Source organism: Pinus tabuliformis, chromosome 1_1 (assembly GCF_031772625.1).
Source record: "Pinus tabuliformis cultivar Carrire ecotype Pingquan chromosome 1_1, CPIR1, whole genome shotgun sequence".
Classification (NCBI taxonomy): domain Eukaryota; kingdom Viridiplantae; phylum Streptophyta; class Pinopsida; order Pinales; family Pinaceae; genus Pinus; species Pinus tabuliformis.
Window position 1 is genome coordinate 809,763,172 of NC_142297.1, and position 21,006 is coordinate 809,784,177.

General features: G+C 37.5%; 1 protein-coding gene across 1 annotated transcript in view; it reads left to right on the plus strand.

The window, feature by feature from the left end:
* Nucleotides 1-3,860: 3,860 nt before the first annotated feature.
* LOC149216497 (glutaredoxin-like) overlaps nucleotides 3,861-21,006 on the plus strand; it is a 116,982-nt gene continuing 99,836 nt past the window's right edge. The window contains exon 1 of the mRNA XM_089392800.1: nucleotides 3,861-4,410. Coding sequence (XP_089248926.1) covers nucleotides 4,112-4,410 — 299 coding nt within the window. The 5' untranslated portion in view covers nucleotides 3,861-4,111. The remainder of the gene's footprint in view (nucleotides 4,411-21,006) is intronic.

A 21,006-nucleotide genomic window follows, 5' to 3' on the forward strand; every position in this document is an offset into this window, starting at 1 on the left:
AACTCAGAGTTGCTCTGCAAAGGAAATAAAAGAACGCAACACAGAAAAACCTGTTCAAAGCCAATGCAGAATGAAAAAGATTAATGGTAATTCAAGCGTGATAAGCCATACGAAATCAAATATTACCATGGATGAAATCCTCGAAGGATTCAACCTTAACTGCTATATTAATGACTTTCGTAACTGCTAATCGTGATAATTAAATGTAATAATGATATGTCGCATCGCACATATGAGTAATAGTCCTTTCAAACGGATCTCTTGGTTTTCTCGATCAGCGATTAGCGAAAATCGCATATCACAGATTGGGAGGTTCGCAGGTCAAGCTTAAGCTATTGCAATAGTTAGCTCCGCTTGTGATAAAGGTGAGAGTTATCGTGAGGAGGTGGGATAATCAACAAATCACTTGTTTTTTGTTTATTTATTGATTTAAGGGTTAAACCCGCAAAGATACGTTTAACAACTTTTTATCGAAAAGCGCACTTCCCCTTTATGAAATCGCATCGACGAGTTCCAAAGGAGCTTTTATTATGCGGTTCATGTTATTTGTGATTGCCGATTGCAATTGTATTATCGCATTGGGAGCTTGGCATAGACCTTTGGAGTGTTTCATTGTTCAACTTGCAATTTGTGACTTCCCACAACATTATCACATCAGAGAATTGCCAATGAGAGCCTTTTAAGCATATCCTTTAAATAAAGGATGTGACATATTATTTTACATTTGTTTTACAAAAAGGTTTTGGATAATATTTATATCGGATTGGACCTTTTCATAAGGACTTGCATGTGTTATGTGATTAAATCTAAACTTGCGATTATTATTGATTTATTAAATTTAACTAAGTCATAAAAAGGGGGACCCATTTCTAATTAAAGTTTTGGATAAAAAATTTGAAATGGGGGGGTTGTTGTATAGCACAACACATCCTTAGAGTTATGAATGGTTAGATCAGTATAAATGATGCCATGGCATATTTTAGTAGAGGATGGATAGGAGGGGAGCGGAAGAGATTAGGAAGGATAGGATGATTTTAGAATAGCTTGGGATCCTGGTTGGGCAAGGCATGACCATTGAAGTTATAAACCTAGAAGTATTCAAAACACCAATTTTATAGTGTCCTCACATTAAATAAGAATTTAACCTCGATACACAACTCTAACAAGAATATACTAATAGCTAAAGTAAGTAGTGATATACGATAAAAACTCTAACTTCAGGACGAAGTTTTCTGAAGGAGGGGTGTATGTAATGACCCATCTTTAATATAAAGAGCACAAGAATATTAGCATGCATACAATGCATGCATATGATAGCTACATATGCATGTATTGCATTTACTGCACCATTATATATATTCTAAAACAACTATAAATGTTGAATATCACGACACTGCTTCAGATAGAAGTTACACCTTTACCCATCACCAAACATATTGCTTAATGCGTCATAATTAAGGAGAAAATACCCTAAATAATTTCAATAATATAAATTTAAAAGTATAAAGAAAATATGGTTATAAAGAAATAAATGTAAAATTTAAGTTAATTATAAATATGGTTATATATTTATATATCCCATAATATTAATAAATTATACTAATAAATTATCAAAATATGAGATTAAATCAAAATAAAATACATATTATAAACTAAGGGCATTTATATAAAACTAATAAAAATCCTAAAGGTAAACCTAATACACATGTCAATATCCCTGTAACTTTGGACGAATAAAGTCACACGTTACAAAGGAAGGAAGGTGTCACCATGTAGGGAGCGATGACCGCTAAGAAATGATATACATAGATAGAAGGGGAGCATGAAATGCGCCGGGGGGGGAGGGGGGGGGAAGGGGTCGGGGAATCAGTTTTGGGAAAAACAGAGGATTGCCTTCACCTTTGGAATATAGAGCAGGGAGGAGGAAATACAGAGAATGGTGATAAAAAAATAAATCTGTTTGAGGGATGAGCCAGGGGCTCGATTTTGAACTGAAAATTGGGAAATTTTGAGCTATTCTTGGAGTTTTGGGCACGGGGGTCAGTGAACTTCCATTTCGAAGTCCTCTGGATCTGGGAACCGCAGAGGTTGATCCCAGATAGGAAGGGAGGAATCAGTTGGTTTGGTAACGGAATTAGAAAACTCGGAGCAACGTGGATCAACACCAGATGGGCAAATAAGAAAACTTGGAGCAACGTGGACCGACAATAGATGGGAGAATCAGGTATGCAATTGCATTTAATTTGATAGAATTTTACAAGATGAACAGATTCAACTAGATGAATAGATTTCTTGTAAAACTATATCAAATTAAATGCAATTGTGTATCTGATTCTATCATCTGGTGTCGGTCCACGTTGCTTCGAGTTTTCTGATTCCGTTACAAAAACCAACCGATTCCTCCTTGCCTATCTGGGATCAACCTCTGCGGTTCCCAGATCCAGAGGACTTCGAAATGGAAGTCCACTGGCCCTCGTGCCCAAAACTCCAAGAACAGCTCAAAATTCCCCAATTTTCAGTTCAAAATTGAGCCCCTAGCACATCCCCCAGACAGATTTATTTTTTTATCACCATTCTCTGTATTTCCTTCTCCCTGCTCTATATTTCAAAGGTGAAGGCAATCCCGTGTTTTTCCCAAAACTGATTCCACCCGCCCCGACCTCATTTCATGCTCCCCTTTCATCTATGTATATCATTTCTTGGCGGTCACTGCTCCCTACATGGTGACACCTTCCTTCCTTTGTAACGTGTGGCTCTATTCGTCCAAAGTTACAAGGATATTGACATGTGTATTAGGTTTACCTTTAGGATTTTTATTAGTTTTATATAAATGCCCTTAGTTTATAGTATGTATTTTATTTTGATTTGATCTCATATTTTGATAATTTATTAATATTATGGGATATATAAATATATAACCATATTTATAATTAACTTAAATTTTACATTTATTTCTTTATAACCATATTTTCTTATACTTTTAAATTTATATTATTGAAATTATTTAGGGTATTTTCTCCTTAATTATAACGCATTAAGCAATATGTTTGATGATGGGTGAGAGTGTGACTTCTATATGAAGCAGTGTCGTGATATTCAATATTTATAGTTAATTTAGAATATATATAATAGTGCAGTGCATGCAATACATGCATATGTAGCTATCATATGCATGCATTGTATGCATACTAATATTCTTGTGCTCTCTATATTAAAAATGGATCATTATAGACCTTGAAAGCTCATGCTATGTATCAATATCTTTAATCTTCAGATCTGGAGAATCTTCAGATCTTGTTAGACTAACAAGCCGTCTTGTCTTTAATTTTTTTTACCAAAAACCCTCGCAGAGCAAAATTCTCTCATCTCATATTGCATATTCTTATTATATTTTTTCAAACTTAATAAACAATTTTCTTATTGAACGCAATATAAAGAAAATGGATATTCCAACCTCAAGTTTTATGAGTATTTATATTTAAATTTCAAATAATTTAAGAGAAAACCATAAGTGTATGATTTTTTATTTTTTATTTTTATTTTTATTTTATTTATTTTTTTAATTAAAAATTCGAAAAAAGGCGAATGGAAATTTATTTATAAATTAATATTTAATTAAATTCTCGCTTATTTTTCTTAATTTGTTAGTTTGGACAATATTGTGAAACTTATTCCAACTTAAAGAAATATTTGAGGATGGTTAGCTGACTGTATAATTTTTAATTAAATTCTCGCTGAAATTAAACGTTTACAATAATTTTTCGTAATTAGTTAGTTTAAACAATATTGTCAAATGTATTTCAACTTAAATATATATTTGACGATGGTTAGCTGACTGTTTTCACACGTAACTCTCTAAATCGAACCTGGAAAAGACTACCCAGACCACCCATATCCACCAATGTAATAGCACCGCACCAAAACATGTCAAAGTTTAAATCTTTCATCTGAACCAATTGAACTGCTCAGATTGATCCTCGCATTATATACATATTTTTTCCCCCACAAGCTTCTGTCAGAGCCACTCTGTTATACATACGAACAATACATGACACGGCTAAGATAGTTTGAGCAGAGTACGAAGGTGTAGCATAACTTCCAAGGATCAGCCATGGCACAATCCACAAGTTGCTCCAATATTAATCCCCACTTGCCTTCCCCTTTGTTCTCCTCCACACGGCGGACATTGCCTCGTCCATTGGCGTTTGTTTCCAACTTTCTCAATTATCGTGCTCTGACTCTTTCAATTCCTCGGTCGTTTGTACTTAGGCAGCTTGCCAACAGTAGAACCTATGGCGGTGTGGGAACAATAAGGGCCACGGCTGGATCCTCTGGATCACAGATAGAAGAATCTATCCAGACCCAAATCAGTGAGAATCCCATCGTCGTCTACTCCAAGACCTGGTGTCCGTAAGTATCTGAATCCATTTGTTATAGTTCACATTTGGGCTTTTCTTTCTGCATTTTCCTGATCAAAATTAAGGGAATCTGGAGGTTTTTAATCAGTTGTGTATATGGATACTAAATTGCTCTGTTTATGCTTATAGATTTCGTTACTTGCTATCTATGGGATTTGAAACCGTGACCAACTAGTTAGCCAATGCTGCATTGCCGGTTAACAACGAGTTCAAGTCCACTGTATTGAAGGTTTTACAGTGACGGAAGTCACGTGCTTAATCTGTTGGGTGTATGTCTGTTTGTGGACACCAATTACCCATTAACAATTAGGTCAAACCCAGTTGTTTCTTATCTGTTATATCTATGTATCTATTTTGCATGCACTAGGCAAAGGAAAATTGAAATAAAATAAAATTCAGAATATTAAAAACCATTGTGATAAAGCTGAATATCGCTGTCCTACAGATGAAACATGCTTCTCATTGTGGAAAATTTTGCCCACAGACTGCTTACAGCCCTCTGGAGGACACAAGGGAAAGATTGACACATAAGTATTAAGGCGACTTACACAAGGGAAAGATTGACACATAAGTATTAAGGCGACTTAAACAGCGTCTTACATATGTATAATTTGTGGTCAGGGTTTATGCAAAAGGAGATTTAATCCTAAATCGACTTTTTCCTTTTCCGTCTCCTTTTTCTACTTGAAGAGTTTTTTAGGGGATGTCTATCTTCACATCTGGGGTCATCCACCAATTCACGAGGTACAGCTGGGAAATTCCAGGGCCACACAGGGAATGCTGGGTATGTGCTTCGTTGTACCAGGGATGTACTCAGAATGTTTTGTTTTGTTTTTGTTTGTGTTTTTTCTTGATCTTGCTAGTGAAGCTCAGGGCTCATACCTAACTACATGCTTTTTAGGCACCCATGTTCTCACCGTGCCCTGCAAATTTCGCACTGGCTGTTTACAAAATTTTTATCATCATGTTCTATCATTATATTTTCTTCTGTGACACTGTTCTTTACTAGTTTGGAGGGTTCTGTTACGATTTCTTTTCCGCATAGGTTTGTGTACTGCCAACACCAATGTGTCAAATGCAAATTCTCACGGTTTTCCCACTATTGCCTTGTGTCTCAGTCACATAGAATTGTCATGACCGATGAGCTGGAATATCATACAGAATATGGGATTCCGTTCTGTCCCTTGGACCCTGCTGCGAGCACCGTTCCTCAGGACCTTGTGATGGTTTTATGGAATTCAGATACAGATCATTTATTGCCAGTTGCTACCTACTCATATCAAAGTTTCAAATACATTTCATCTTGCTTTCTATGATGTGATATTGATATGGGGTGTCTTGTAGTTGTAACTGGTGTCTGGCCTTAAGCTGACAGTGTTACAGTCACACGGTTAAGACCTCTCAAGACATGTAATGGTTTAACCAGTTGGTTTTATCCTATGATTCTGTATCTGTCTTAGGGGAGTCAGGGATACACTGAATCCCGTTTCAGGGGGTCACAGATATACACTGAGTCAGATTTGGATTTGAGCAGAATACATATCCGTGTCAGGACACAATTGGTTTTATCCAGTGATACTGGATTTGTCTCGGGGGGAACTGATCTGGATTATGGAGAGAATCCAGTGGACACACTAATTTGCAAAAAATAATGCATATAACAGCAAAATTGAAGCAAAGACAATGTAGAAATAAAGCACAAGAGAATTAAAGATCTCAAATGTTATTCATAAAGTGGCTGTGTAGAATGATGGTATCCATCTCTATGAGTGGAAGAGCTGTATGCTTCTCTCGTAAGAAGTGTGTAAGGGTAAAATACATCTGTCTTATTACAAAGTGCTGAAATGAAAACTCAGAAACCCAAAACCAAAAGGTTGGAAAGCCAAGAGTTGAGGGCCCAAGGGTGGAGAAGCGACAGTCGACTTGCCAGGACTGTAACTATTTGCTCCAAACTCTGATTGGGGAACATGATATTGTAACAGCCCATCAGGGTGTTACTTTGACATTTTTTTATTTTTTTCTAAAACCATAAACATCAATGCAAGCAAGATATAGAATCTTCAAGCACATGCATACAAGCCATCAAGTACACTAGAGAAGGGCTTGCCAAAGGCCCATAAAGAAGTGGCAACTATACCATCAATCCAAATGATTGACAATGCACAATTAAATACTCAAATGTAAAATATGTGTAACGTTTAGGTCCTAGAACTTTAGGTGCTGAGCTAGTTGTGCACCTAGCTCCATGAACCTGTGTTTAATGAAAGGAGGGGAAATTACACCAAAGGTCAATTATCCACCCAATCAATGCAACTATCTTCATAGGTGTTGCTCCCCTGGCAGGTTTTAAGCTCAGTGAGTTAAGGGAAATCAATAACTCAGTGTAACTTTTAAGAAATCCAACCTAATGTTCTCATGAATAAATCAAATAGGCTTACAACAATACAATCTGGGTTTGGTGGAGAGGTTCCCTGACTTGCAGCATCTCCAAATCCCATGAGACTATGGTGTGAAGGGGTCTTACTACCACCTTTGGTTGGTGATTGCAACCATGATAGTATTGGTGGCCCTCCTCAAGCAAGGATCTTACTGCCACCTTCAGCTGGTGATTACAACCACAATGATAGTGGTGTCCTGCTCTGCAAAGATCTTACTGTTACCATTAACTGATTATAACCACAACAGTGGTGGTGTTTTGCAGTTTGGGGGCCCAAAGAAAGATAGTGCAAGGAGCTAGGCATATAGAGCTTTAGTATCCCCCCTCATGCTACATGTATACTTCTAGCCCCTGAATTCACACATGCCTAGTTGGCACAAAGACAATTCTGCCCAACTCACCAATATCGTAACACAAGTACCTCACAATAATAAACTCTTACAACCAATTCCCCATGAGCCAGACTCCAACAATACGCATGAATTTGATTTAGTAATGCCAAATCAAGTAACACCCTCCCAAGATTTATCTCTTGGTTTCCCCCCTACTCATGCAAGGGGGAGTTTGGGCTTGAGGGTGAATGTACAAGTGTCCAAAAGTAGCTAAAAGTGAAATACAACCCTTTCCCCTTCTATCCATTTATCCAAGTTAACTTTGGAGGTCATTTTCATAGAACTTTTCGAATTTCCCAGGCTTCCTAAGCCCTAAGATATGGCACTCATTATCACTAAGACAAGAGCTGTTCTCTTGAGGGCATTTCCTCATTGTCCACCTAGGTTAGTCCATCCAAGATACCAATGTATATACAACATCATCATCATAATCAATGTCACCGTAATATGAAATGTATTAATGACAAGGCATCCTTTACATGTATACACCATAACAAGGTATCTGACATATGCATATATCAAAAATAATAAGATGAACAATATCAATGGAAAATTATCCAATTTAGGTATTCATCATCAATCATATCATAACACGGACAAATCACTTTAAATCATCATCAAAGGTCATCATAGCCACCATTAAGAATACCAATGCTTCATAGCCATTATCAAGAATATTTAATGCTATCATCAAGAAATATCAAAATTCAGCACAATCTAGCCAATCACACAGGTGTCTTGGTGCATCATAGTCAATCATTAGTAAAAGAAAGCAAAAGGGGATGGTGAGTCCAGAACACCATCTCCTATTAGTTAGATTAAAGCATCAATACATCATGACACCTTTGTCATATAAACATCATGTCCAATAAGGATTACTCATCAACAACCATCAAGGATATATTTATCAAGTCACATCTATGTCGTTGACAAGTAAATATCCAACAACAATTCAACTAACAATAGTAAACAACCAAAGTCTAGCTTGAGGGCAGCCATGACATAATACTAAGCCTAATAATACTTACTGAAAGGGAACACATCCCCTATCACCAAGGTATGATTCATCAACAATTAACCACGAAGGAAAAATTCAACCATTATCCATGGTGGATGTTGAAAATGTAGTGAGCAAGGTCTTTTGGCTTGTGCCTTAGCTAGTGAAGACCTCGAATTGTCCTCATGAGTCGGACTTCAGTTAGGATGAGTTATTTCCAGTTTACTAGAATAATCATCAAGTTAGAATGCCTAGAGTTGGAGCTTCAGTTAAAGAGGAGTCTTCATTAGTTTGACTATAGAACGATGTGAGAGTTACAAGTTTAGTTAGAGCGAGGGAGTCTCCAATGTTGATTGGAGAGAGAACGAGTTAAGAGCTCTAGTGCTGATTAGAGAAAGGACGAGAAGAACTCCCAGTTAACTCGTTAATCAAAATTCGAGTTCTAAATTTGAACTGGGCCTCCTTGCATGTTCGAGTTGGGTCTATAAGAGAAGGACAGAGGCATAAGGAGTTCAATTGTTTTGTACACAAAGGTTTGTGAGATAAAGCAACTCACGAGTTTGTGAGAGGAGCCTTGATTGTGGAGAGTGCATGCATTGTTTCCTAAGAAATAGGAGGAACAAGTGCGCAAATATTTAGGATGTAATGTCCTCTCCAAATTGAGGGCTTATGGAGGACGTAATAGCCTGTCTGATCTCGTAGGCTATGGTCTTGTTAGGGGAGTAAAAACCCCAATTTTTTCTATGTTGGGGAAACATTGGGCAAAATTGGGTCGGCTAGGGCCAAATTAGGGGTTGCACACACAACTCCTCACATTGTTGGAGCACATGGAAAATCTATAAATAGAAGAGGGTTGAGATCAAATGAGGCATCATCAATTGTGGATCAATTCATCTGTCTTCTTGAGCTATAGCTCTTAGGGTTTTAATAATCTTATTTTCTTATCAATTTTGGTGGTAAAGATTCCACCGTAATTGATAATCTTATTTTTTTTATTCTTCCTATTTTCTACCTGTTTTGGCACAGGATTGCTGAAAGAAGTGTTGAGAAATCTAGGGGTAGCTAGATAAGGTGATTTATCTTACTTTGATAACCACTTGTGATGTATTTTTACTTAACTTGATTAGCTTCTTATTCCACTTGATTATTATTATGTTCTTATCATCAAACAACTACCAAACTATGAAGATCAAATAGATAAGAGGACACAAAATGTAGGCTGCAAGCTAGAGCCAAAACCTCTCCTCTTGATAGGAAAACCCACAAGAATTCTTCTCTTCCCATAGAATGTTCAGAGGGCGAATTCCAAGACCTAAGACCCTTGTCAAAGACCCCTCCAAGACCAAGTCAAACTTCTCCTTATTGATGAACTTTTCCAGCTACTTTGACCTAGCAACTTCCAACAATTTCGACATAGGAACTTCTAGCAACCTTGACCCAAGAACTTTGTCCCAGTAACTTTGTCCCAACAATTTCCAGCAACTTTGACCCAACAATTTCCAGCAACTTCGACCTTTCAGCAACTTCCAACAACTTGGACCTTCCCCAACAATTTCTTTTGCAACTTCGACTTCCCAACAATTTCTTTTGCAACTTCGACTTCCCAGTAGTTTCTTTTGCAACTTCAATTTTGCTGTAGTAAATTTGCCCTAATCTTCGCATGTGTGAGAAGAAGGTAACCCAAAAACAATACTCAAAGACTTCGTTCCTTTAGTCCTCCTCTTCTTTGCTCTTTTAGGTCTCTTTCTCTTCCTTGATCGAATTTCTTGTGTGGTGAGTGAGTGATCTTCAAGTGAGGTCGATGTCTCTTATATATAGGCTTCTCTGAAGGTTGAATCGTTGTCCATGAGGCCGACTTGATCCTTCTTGTAGGCCAACTTGTTTGACAAGGTCTTGGAGGGTCTTTATGACACTTTTGACTTTACAAAAAAATTCTTTACAAGATACAACATGCCCAAAGGGGTCTTACATGTATGACAATGACTCTTTTGACTTCATAATTCTATGACAAACCTAGGAGCACTCAATGGGTGCTTGACCTACAAATAAATTTATCTTGAGCATGAAACCCATGCATCAAGAATGACAATAATAAATTTATTTTCTCTTTAATATCAAATATATAAAATCATGATTACAATAGACATTATGAAGATTGAACCTAGTTACACATTTCAATGCTCCCTTTTAACTAGGGAGGTATTCATAATCCATACATGGTACTTGGACATTCTCATACTGAAGAATTCGCATAAGAAGAATTGGATTGGTAAGCCATTTCATAAGCTATTTTATCAGCTTATATTTGTGCATCTCATCATACCAACCAACATTGTCACATAGCAAGGCCTTGACTAACAACTCTATCTCTCCACAAGATCAGAGCACAATGTTGGTGAGACAATGACTAATAGACACCTTTCATCATTATCTCTCAAGGCACATACCCATCCGAATGTTCATAAGGTATGTCCTTTTAGGACCATTCATGTCTTGGAATAACACATCCTCAAGGAATTTCCTCTTCGACTACTCTTGCCTATTGGATGCCCTACCACATCCTCAAAGAGTATCAGAATCAATCTCAGATGCTTACCCAATCCTCCATTCTTTCTTCATAACATGAAGACAAGAATGATGTGTCTATCTCTTCCTCTCAACTTGGAGGATCTACTCATTCCTATAAAAGGAATATACCCAAGTTCCTTAGGAACTTGCCCAAGCTCCCTCTTAACTAGGGACTTGTCTTCAACAACAACAGTTTGCTCTTTGGTGGAGATCATGGTACTATCAGCTGCTTGTAGGGCTCCTCTTTCTGCATCATGTCATGAACTTCATCTTCTTCATTATGGAGCTTTCTTCATCATAACTTCTTTGTATGGCTTCGGCCATCTTTTTCCATCACTTCCCTTCAACGAACCATAGGGTTGTACCAATAATCATGTCATCCTTCTCTTCATCGGAAAGTGATCTTCTAGTCCATATTTGACTTTCCTTCATACAACTACCTCTTCCAAGTCATGTTTCTTTTAGGATCTTGTTATGAATATAATTCATAACAAGTGAGATAAATAAAATTAATATAAATATTAAATAATTAAATATTGGTTATGCTAAATAGTCATTAAGTTAAGTGAAAAGGCATGTCTAAAAGACATGCCCAGTCACGAAAGGACACCTGCTTAGGTATATATAGGCGGGTCCTCATTGTAACAATCATCACATATACATTTTTATATATAATAAATTATTATTTCAAATACCTCTTGTGTATTTTTACATTCAAGTCAACAAGTTATTAGTTTTTATGCTTCAGTGGTATCAGAGCCATGTCGCACAATATAATCATGCGAGTCTTTGAACGTTTTTCACCGCACAATGTGCCATTACATTCACGTCCTGAATGCGTTGAGCAGTTTAGTAAAATTCAAGAAGCATTTCAGTGTTTAGAAAAATCATACGCAGAAGTTAAAGCATGTCGAAGGGAAATCGATAATAAGGAAGATGATAGCGACAATGGAGAAACGAAACAAGATCAAGATGAGGACTATATTGAGAAACAAGGAGATGTACAATATCATAACAATGAAGAAGAAGTCGTCAATGAAAAACTACCATCTGTGACTCTGGAGAAAGAGCAAGCTATTGTAGATATTGACAATGAAAGGATATTAGATTTATCCTTGTTGAAAGATGTCAATGAAAATCTACCATCGGTGGCTCTTGAGAAAAAGCAGGTTTTTGAAGATATAGAATTTATAAAAGAGGATGTAAAACAGTATAAAATGAATGAACAAAATGAGACTCCAGAGACTAATCAAACGAACAACAACCTAAAAATTTATAGAGAATGCAAGGAAGGATTTAATGATGATGAAATACCTATGAACAAATATTTTAAAATCAACCATGTAAGTTATTGGAATAGAAAACTGAAATATAGAAAATATCAAGTCTGCCCCAAGACATTTAAACTTGAAATACCAATCCCCATTAAAAATAGTAGAATAAGAAGACAACAAGGCGGATGCGGAGAGGGAGTATCAATGCATAGAAGTACTGATAACAGGCAGTATAAAGAGTTCTCTGGTGACAGTGAAAGTGATGAAGCCGAAAAGAAGAACCCAAGCCATAATTACAACAGTGTTTGTTTGCTACATCTGAGAAAATTAAGCTCAACAGGGGCTAGTTGTCCTAGTCGTGTAATTTCTGACTCTAATTTTGTTGGTAATCAACAAAGGGTATCAAATGTTAATGGCAGTCATACCTTGGTTGGATTTGGACAACCTTCTGGGCAGAAAGTAAATTCAGTAGATTATGATGGTAGACAGAAGTTGCTAAATCAGAGAGCATTCTATACGAATTCCTATTTGACATCTTCAAGACAACAACTCATGTATCTAGACCATGTTGGGGATGATTTTACTTCATATATGTCTTCAAAAAAAAAGGCAGCAGGAATGGGAAAGTCCACTCCAGGTTAGTTACCCCAGTTAACTGTTGTCAAAGAAGAAATCCCTGAAACAGTGGCTATCCAAGCTTATGGATGAAATACTAGACTTTTCAAGACCAGAGTTCGATAACCTTCGCTTGAACTCTAACAAATTTCTCCTCCTAGAACTCATTCATGTAGCTGAAATTTTGCTTGAGCCCACTGCCACTTCTAAGGGCCTTCAATTAACCTTCATGGCACACCAAAGCCTGCCCCGAACTGTTGTAGGAGACGAGATTAGGATTCTTCACGTTTTGCTCAACATTGTAGGTAGTGGCCTTAGCTGGCCAATCTCAAAGGAATTTACAGAGCTTATGAAAGGGAAGATCTGGACTGAGAGTGAAGCTGCAGAGCACGGTACGACCTACCATTTTATCTTCCTAGTCGAGATTGTTCATAATTACGAGCACACAAGATCCGGCCACCGGTGTCGTCTGCAGGTCCGAGGACGTGACTGCGAAGGTGTCGGCGTACAACCCTGTGACGGTCTGTCGTGCTGACTGTTTACACCGCGCTGATAAACGTCAGTCGAACAACCTCCGCAAACAGTCGTGTGGCTTTATGGAGTCGCCGTGCCGTCACAGGTTCTAACCAAGACTAACTGCTCGTCTGTGCTGGAGGCGTGGTTTGGTTTGATATCAGAACAGTGGGTAGGGTCAACCGTCATGACCAAGGATCCGTCGACGCAACCGTTCAACAGAGTTGGAGTTAAATTAATTTAAGCGAAGACTTGGAGTTAAATTAATTTAATCGAACACTATATACTATATAATTATAGTTATATATAATACATAAATATATAATATATAATTATATAACAAACATATATGTACTTATAATTTAATTAATTAAATTAAAAAAATACTAATTCATTAATATATATATATATATATATATATATATATTATTAAATTTTTTAATAAAAAATATTATTATTAAAAAAAGATTATTATAAAAAAAATGAAAAAATAAAAACAACATTATTATAAAAAAATAAATGAAAAAAAATAAAAAATAAAAATTCTAGGGAATATTACTGATGAGCTACATGACGAAACGATGACCAGATTGTATACATCGAGACGACAGACACTAAGTGAAGAAAATCGACAACATTAAAGCTTTGAGGACAAAGCTTCCGAAGGGAAGGGCTATGTTATGAATATAATTCATAACAAGTGAGATAAATAAAATTAATATAAATATTAAATAATTAAATATTGGTTATGTTAAATAGTCATTAAGTTAAGTGAAAAGGCATGTCTAAAAGACATGCCCAGTCACGAAAGGACACCTGCTTAGGTATGTATAGGGGGGTCCTCATTGTAACAATCATCACATATACATTTTTATATGTGATAAATTATTATTTCAAATATCTCGTGTATTTTTACATTCAAGTCAACAAGTTATTAGTTTTTATGCTTCAGATCTTCTATCCAATCTCATGAGCATAGGTTGTAGGTGACTCTCTACAACTATCTTTCGGTAGCCCTGTAACAACCCTACCAGATGCTTTCAAAATTCAAAATGCATAATAAATTAAAGTCACCTCTTTATGATGGCCTTTCGTCATGACATCATCTTATAGCAACATCAACATCTAGCACATGTATGAATTCATCTCCAAGGCACATATTACCAAGGTCTTCCTTTTCCATCATACATATTAGGGTCTTCATACCTTCTTCGATGGAGATGTTATAGGTAATTCTTCTAGTTATCAGATGTTGATTACTTATCTTATCTTATGTGACTATAGTTGCATCTTTCACGAACTCTTCTTCCTTTCTTCACATATTGCTTCCCCAAAACTTCTATACATAGTTCCTTCATCATAGGAACCATAGTTGCCAACCACCTCATATTCTTCATGAGGTCATATTATGTTGATTTCATTTTGTCAATATGTAGAAGAGTTCAAGGCACATTGTCTACATGCCTTCATGCATCATTCATAAGGAAGAGTCCCTTCTTCTTCAATCATGCTCATGAGATAGAGCATTCAACCATTCTATTTGCAACCATATGATGACATGACTTTATCTATCTATTACCAAATATATACATACCTCTTCCTTCATGTGGTCATCTAGACTTCCTTTGGCAACTTCCTTTCCTTGCTTGAAGATGAAAGTACTTCAACCAACTTGACATGTTGCACTCCTTTGTCACCATACCATCATCCTTCTAAACAATGGATCCCACACAAGGTGGAATGTAGACTATCAATGAGACACTTGCTTCTTCCAAGTAGAGGTGAACCTTCTAATGAAGATTCCAATGGAGGATCTTGATGATCCTCATTCTGCAAATGCTCCTTCCTAATAATGATGATGTATGATGATTTCTTTATCTTCTATCTTGCTAGATGACTTTCTTCCAACCATATATATTGCTACTTCGGTTGTCCTTATATGCTTCCAATGGAGATGCCATTTCTATCATGATGACTACTATAACCATGTAGACTTTCTACTTCAACTATCCTTCCATGCTTTTATGATGATGTCATCTCTATTTCTACTATAATGCATCCCATCATGTTGTGATGCATTCCATCATGACATCTATCTTTCTATAAAACTGAAAAGAATTAAGTATATGGTATTATCTCAACCATAGTAGAGGTCTTTCACTTCCTCCTTCTTTGTCTTCTTCTTTTCAGGTTCTTCCTTTTCTTCGGTGACATGGGCTTCATTTCTTCCCTTTCTCTTTTTGTTGTCCTCCTTGAGTTTAGGACAATTCATTTTTAAAGTGCCCATATTCATTACACTCATAGCATTGTATCTTTGACAAATCGATCTTTTTTTTTCGAGGATCAAACTTTCCTTTTCTCCTGGCCATGGCAACATATGCTTGAACTTGTTCATTTGATCCAACATCATTTTTTGCCTTCAACCTAGTTTCTTCAATCTTACATAATGACCAAATTTCACTGAATGGAGTGGCTTCCTTCTTTCCATAGATACTTGATACAAAGTTGCCCCATTCATCAGGTAGTGCGAGGTCATTTCTTTATCGGACATTATTTCTCCTAATTCTTGTAGTTGATCTCTTATTTGAGATACCCTCATAAGGTATGAGGCTACCCCTTCATCCTTAGATACCTTCATTTTGTATAATTCGGTTCTCAATGATATAACTTCTCCTGCAGTGCTTACGGAAAACAATTCTACCAACTTTTCATAGATATCTTTTGATTTCTCCAACTTTGCTACATAAGGGATGAGGGAATCCTTGATTGATTCTATGAGGATTCTTTGAGCCCTTATTTCCCCTTTCATATACTTCGATAGTGCTTGAGCTTGCTCTTGAGATGGTTTGGAGATTGAACCCTTAACATATTCAATAACTTCATTCTCTATGAGGATCAAACCTATCTTCTTCTTCCATGCAATGATATTTGATGACCCAACCACTTTGTTGCTTTTCTTGCAGAATGAAGTCATGTTGATAGTATATTCAAACATAAATATAAAGATACTTACTTGTCACCTGAAGATGCCCCTTTTGAAGATGATGTCTTCAACTTGATGCTTTCTTGATATTGTTGATAATTTAAGATCCCTTCCTTCTTCAAAGATGACAGTGCTTCTATTCTAGATTATATGCTTGAGATGTGATCCTTTCTTCAAAGAGGGGGAGATCACCTTGATTCTTTGATGATGATGGCAATGCTTCTTCTTGCTTCCTTTGGATGTAGAAATGTAGAATATGAAGACTTCAAGATGCTTCAAATGTGTAGTCCTTCTTTCTTTGGGTGGAGGTAGGGTCCTTGAGGTCTTCTTCTCCTTGTGATGAAGTGATCCTTGAGATGAGTACTCCTCCTTGGTGCTTCTTAGTCCTTTTTAATGATTTCCTTGTGCTCGACCCTTATGTATCCTTTTTCAATGATGTGTTCTCCAAGCTGCCTCTTCTTCTTGTTGTAGTCATCTTAGCTTTGATACCATGTTGAGAAATCTAGGGCAACTAGATAAGGTGATTTCTCTTACTTTGATAACTGCCTGTGATGTATTTTTACATAAATTGATTAGCTTCTTCTTCCACTTGATTATTATTATGTTCTTATCATCAAACAACTACCAAACTATGAAGATCAGATAGACAAGATGTTCATTTTAGATAACAATGGTATGTTCTATGCTTGGCACAATTACTTCAATGTTCTTTAGCAGCCTAATGACAATTTCCAATTTAGTTTCCCAATAGCAATCACATTAACCATAAATCACATTGACAGTAACTATAGATAGAACATGAATAACAAAAATGCAGAAGACAAGCCAAGACAAGAGGGCACTAGATTTGGCGGATGCCAGGGAAAAACCCCAAGATGGGGAAAACCTTTTGATCAATTCTTCTTATTATTATATTAAATGTTCAGCACAGAGAGAGTACAAAAGTCAAAATTGACTTGCCAAATCAAAGTGAAAACAACCCTGTCAAATCTGCAGTCAACAATAGTCAAATTCTGCCCTAACCAGAAAGTCAACAGTGGTCAACACAACAACAAACAATCCTCTTTGGAGCTCGGTCAAAGGCAGTCAAACTCAGCCTTCAGAAGTGGTTAAAGTCAGCCCAAAACAATCCTGAAAACAACGGTAAAACTTGGTCAAATTCTGCACTTGAAGTCTGTGGTCAACTTTGCGGTCAACCCGCAGTCAGCCTCGGTCAATGTGCCCAAAAATTCTTAGTTTTTGTGCTAGCAGATGCAACTCTCCAAAACCGAAATTTTGACATAAAAACCATAGTCAAAGCAGGTCAATGTGGCCCTGGTCAACGTTGGTCAAACTTGCAACTGTTCTTGAAATTTCGGCCCTGTAATTTGTCTTGAAATTCGTCCTTCTTGCCACACGTGTGAGAGAAAAGATATGTCCAATAAATTGTATGAACCAATCAGAGAAGGGGAGAGAAGAATGTGTGTGATGAAATGATGCCAAATGAGGTTTGAGGTCTCTTATATTTATACAAGTCGTTGGGGCTCAAGTGATATGTCCATTGGGCTTCATGAGCCTACATGATGATGTGGCCGAACTTGACAATTTGCACGTGTGGGCATAAATACAAAAACACATTTTTGCTTGTCCAAATTTGATAATATTTAGGTCGATTTTGGTCCTCTTGAAAAGAGGAATTCATTGCAATAATTATCACCATCAAATGAGTTGTCCAAAGTGGAATTTGGCCCTAGTTGCCAATTTCAACGCTCCCTCTCAACTAGGGAGAATTCCATTTGCCAATATCTGACCATCGATCATCATGCCATCCAGTCATCATGTACCATCTTCGTATCTCATCTCTACTTTGTTGAACACTGATATAGATAATGAAGAAGAATTGATCAAGGGTGAGTCACAAGACCTTGCTACTCTCCACTGATAAAAGTCATTCCACATAACCAGGGCTAGAACCCCAATCGGACTTGATCCTAGATCAAGTTGTTGAACACCATGCATCCTAGACATAGGGAGTACGACAATACACGATGCATCCATCTGCAGTGCTATGGTCCCTATCCACTTTTCCCAACTCTTTGGCTAGATGAGAGGGTACTTCCCATGAGTCCCGGACTACATGGGTAGGATGTACGTTGGGGCATCCCCAGGAGATGGTGAACCACTCATCCTGCTCATATGCCATAGGAGAAGGTGAACCACTCATTTTGCTCATATGCCATAGGAGAAGGTGAACCACTCATCCTATGCATATATCATCAATCGTAGGGGAAGGTGAACCACTCACCCTACACACATGTCAACCATCATGGGGTATCACAGAGGAAGGTGAACCACTCAACTTGTACACAACGCACCTATAGGGGAAGGTGAACCACTCAACTTGTGCATAGCACACTTATAGGGGAAGGTGAACCACTCACCCTATGCTCACTCGTAGCTCCAAGAAGTACCCCAAGCTCCTAGGATCTCCCAGAGTTCAGTGTCCAACTCAAGCAAAACCCTCATGAGAGGGTTCTTCCACGACTCCAAGTCTCTTTTCATGAGGATGTCTGCAACTTGCTCATTAGTCCTGATGTGTTGGAGCCTTATTGCTCTTCGTTGTACCATATCCCAGATAAAGTGGTACTTGATATTAATGTGCTTGGAGCGGTCGTGGAATACGGGATTCTCTGAAAGGTGAATCCCACTTTGGTTGTCGCAATAGATCACAGTGGTATCTAGCATGTGCTCAAATAACTCACTAAATAGCTTCATCAACCAAATAACTTTTCAAGAAATAGATCCATGTTGTGCGAGAGTAGTCATCCACAAAGATTGCATAATACGAGTATCCTCCTAATGACGTTACAGGTAAGATACCAGACAGGTTAGAATGGACCAATTGAAAAATATCAATTGTCTTGCTTTCACTAGAAGGGAAGGTCCCTTAGTGTGTTTCCCAGCTGCACAACCCTGACAAACTCCTTCATGGTTCATATTGAACTCGAGCATACATGTGACCATCTTCCTTACCCCACGTAAGGCTTTGTAATGTACGTGGGTAAACCTCCGATGCCATCCCTCAGATTGAAGAGAAGTATCACTTGCCAAAGCTCCCAAAGGACTTCCTCCAACTTGATAGAGACCATCAACCCTATATCCAAGTGAAAATGCTTCTTTAGGGTTTCTTTGCCAAATACGTACCTTTCCATCAACGAATGCTACCTTGAAGCCTTTATCTTCCATTGCAGAAATAGACACTAGGTTCTTCTTCAAATCGGGCACATACAATACTTCTTGTAGATGAATTGTTTGATCTTGATTCAAGTGAAGAGTGATAGTACATATCCCTTACACGAGGTAGGTGGCATTATCTCCAAGTATGATCTTCAAATTATTCTTCCTTTCAACAAAATTTGGGAGGGCCTCCTTGTACCCAGTGAAGTGCCTTGGGGCTCAATTATCAATCAACCAATGATCCAAAGTATCCAGAGGAGAGGCAGTAGATAGAGCGGAAATAAGATAAAACTCATCTTGTTTTTCTATAACATTACTTTCATCATACCTGGTATTTCTTGTCCTTTTGGGAGGTCGACCATTTCCATTTCGAGCAGCAAGAGCATTCCTCTTTCCTTTGTTGTTGAACTTGTTGTTCCTTTGATTGCCATGGCCTTTGAAATTGTTGTGGTTGTTGTTGTCATCATCCCTTGGAGAATTCTTCTTATGAAGACATTCTCTAGCATAGTGGCTGAACCTGTTGCAATTGTAGCACCTTCCTTTTCTTCCTTCTTTGAATTCCTTCTTGGATCCTTGACCCTATCTTCTTGGACCAAGATTATTTTTCCTCTTTGCATGTGCAGATAAAGCAATAGGTTCATTTCCATTTGAGGGCTTGTCTCTATCCATCATCCTAGTCTCTTCTTGAGTGCATCTAGCCAATAAGTCATTGAAACTAGGTATCCTGTGATTGTTGAGAATAGTGGTGACACATATATCCCAAGGTCTTGAAAGACCTCCAAGTGCAATGAGAGTGAGCTCCCTGTCAGCAATAACTTCTCCAATAGATAGCGAGTCATTCTTGATTTGTGTTATTCTCATGAAGTAGGATTGGATAGACTCCCCGTTATCCATCTTGATATCCTTCAACTTGTTTTTGAGAAAGAGGATTTGATTTGCATTGTTCACTTTGAACATCCCAACCAGCTTATCATACACCTCCTTAGATGTTCCTAATCAGAAATATCTGCAACCAAATGCTTTTGAGTGGAGTCAAGGATGATTTTCTTAGCTTTGACCTCACCTTTCTTATACTTTGTCTTAGCAACAACGGTGCATTTGAAGGAGGCTCCACCACTTTTCCGTGCACATAGTCCATTGCATCATGCTCTTCCAAAGTCAGGTCTAAAGTCATTTTCCATGCATGATAGTCAGATTTGTCACTGAGCTTGTCCTCGGTCTTAAAGTAGGATGTAGAATCCATGGAGACTTGTCCAATAATCTTGTCCAACGGATCCCTCTTAGTGATTTCTTTTCTCTCTCTTGCTTGGGCTTTGTCTTCACCTGGGCTCTGATACCATGTTAATTTTAGATAATAATGGTATGTTCTATGCTTAGCACAATTACTTCAATGTTCTTTAGTAGCCCAATGACAATTTCCAAGTTAGTTTACCAATACCAATCACATTAACCATAAATCACATTGACAGTAATTATAGATAAAACACGAATAACAAAAATGCGGAAGACAAGCCAAGACAAGAGGACACCAGATTTGGCGGATGCCAGGGAAAAACCCCAAGATGGGGAAAACCCTTTGATCAATTCTTCTTA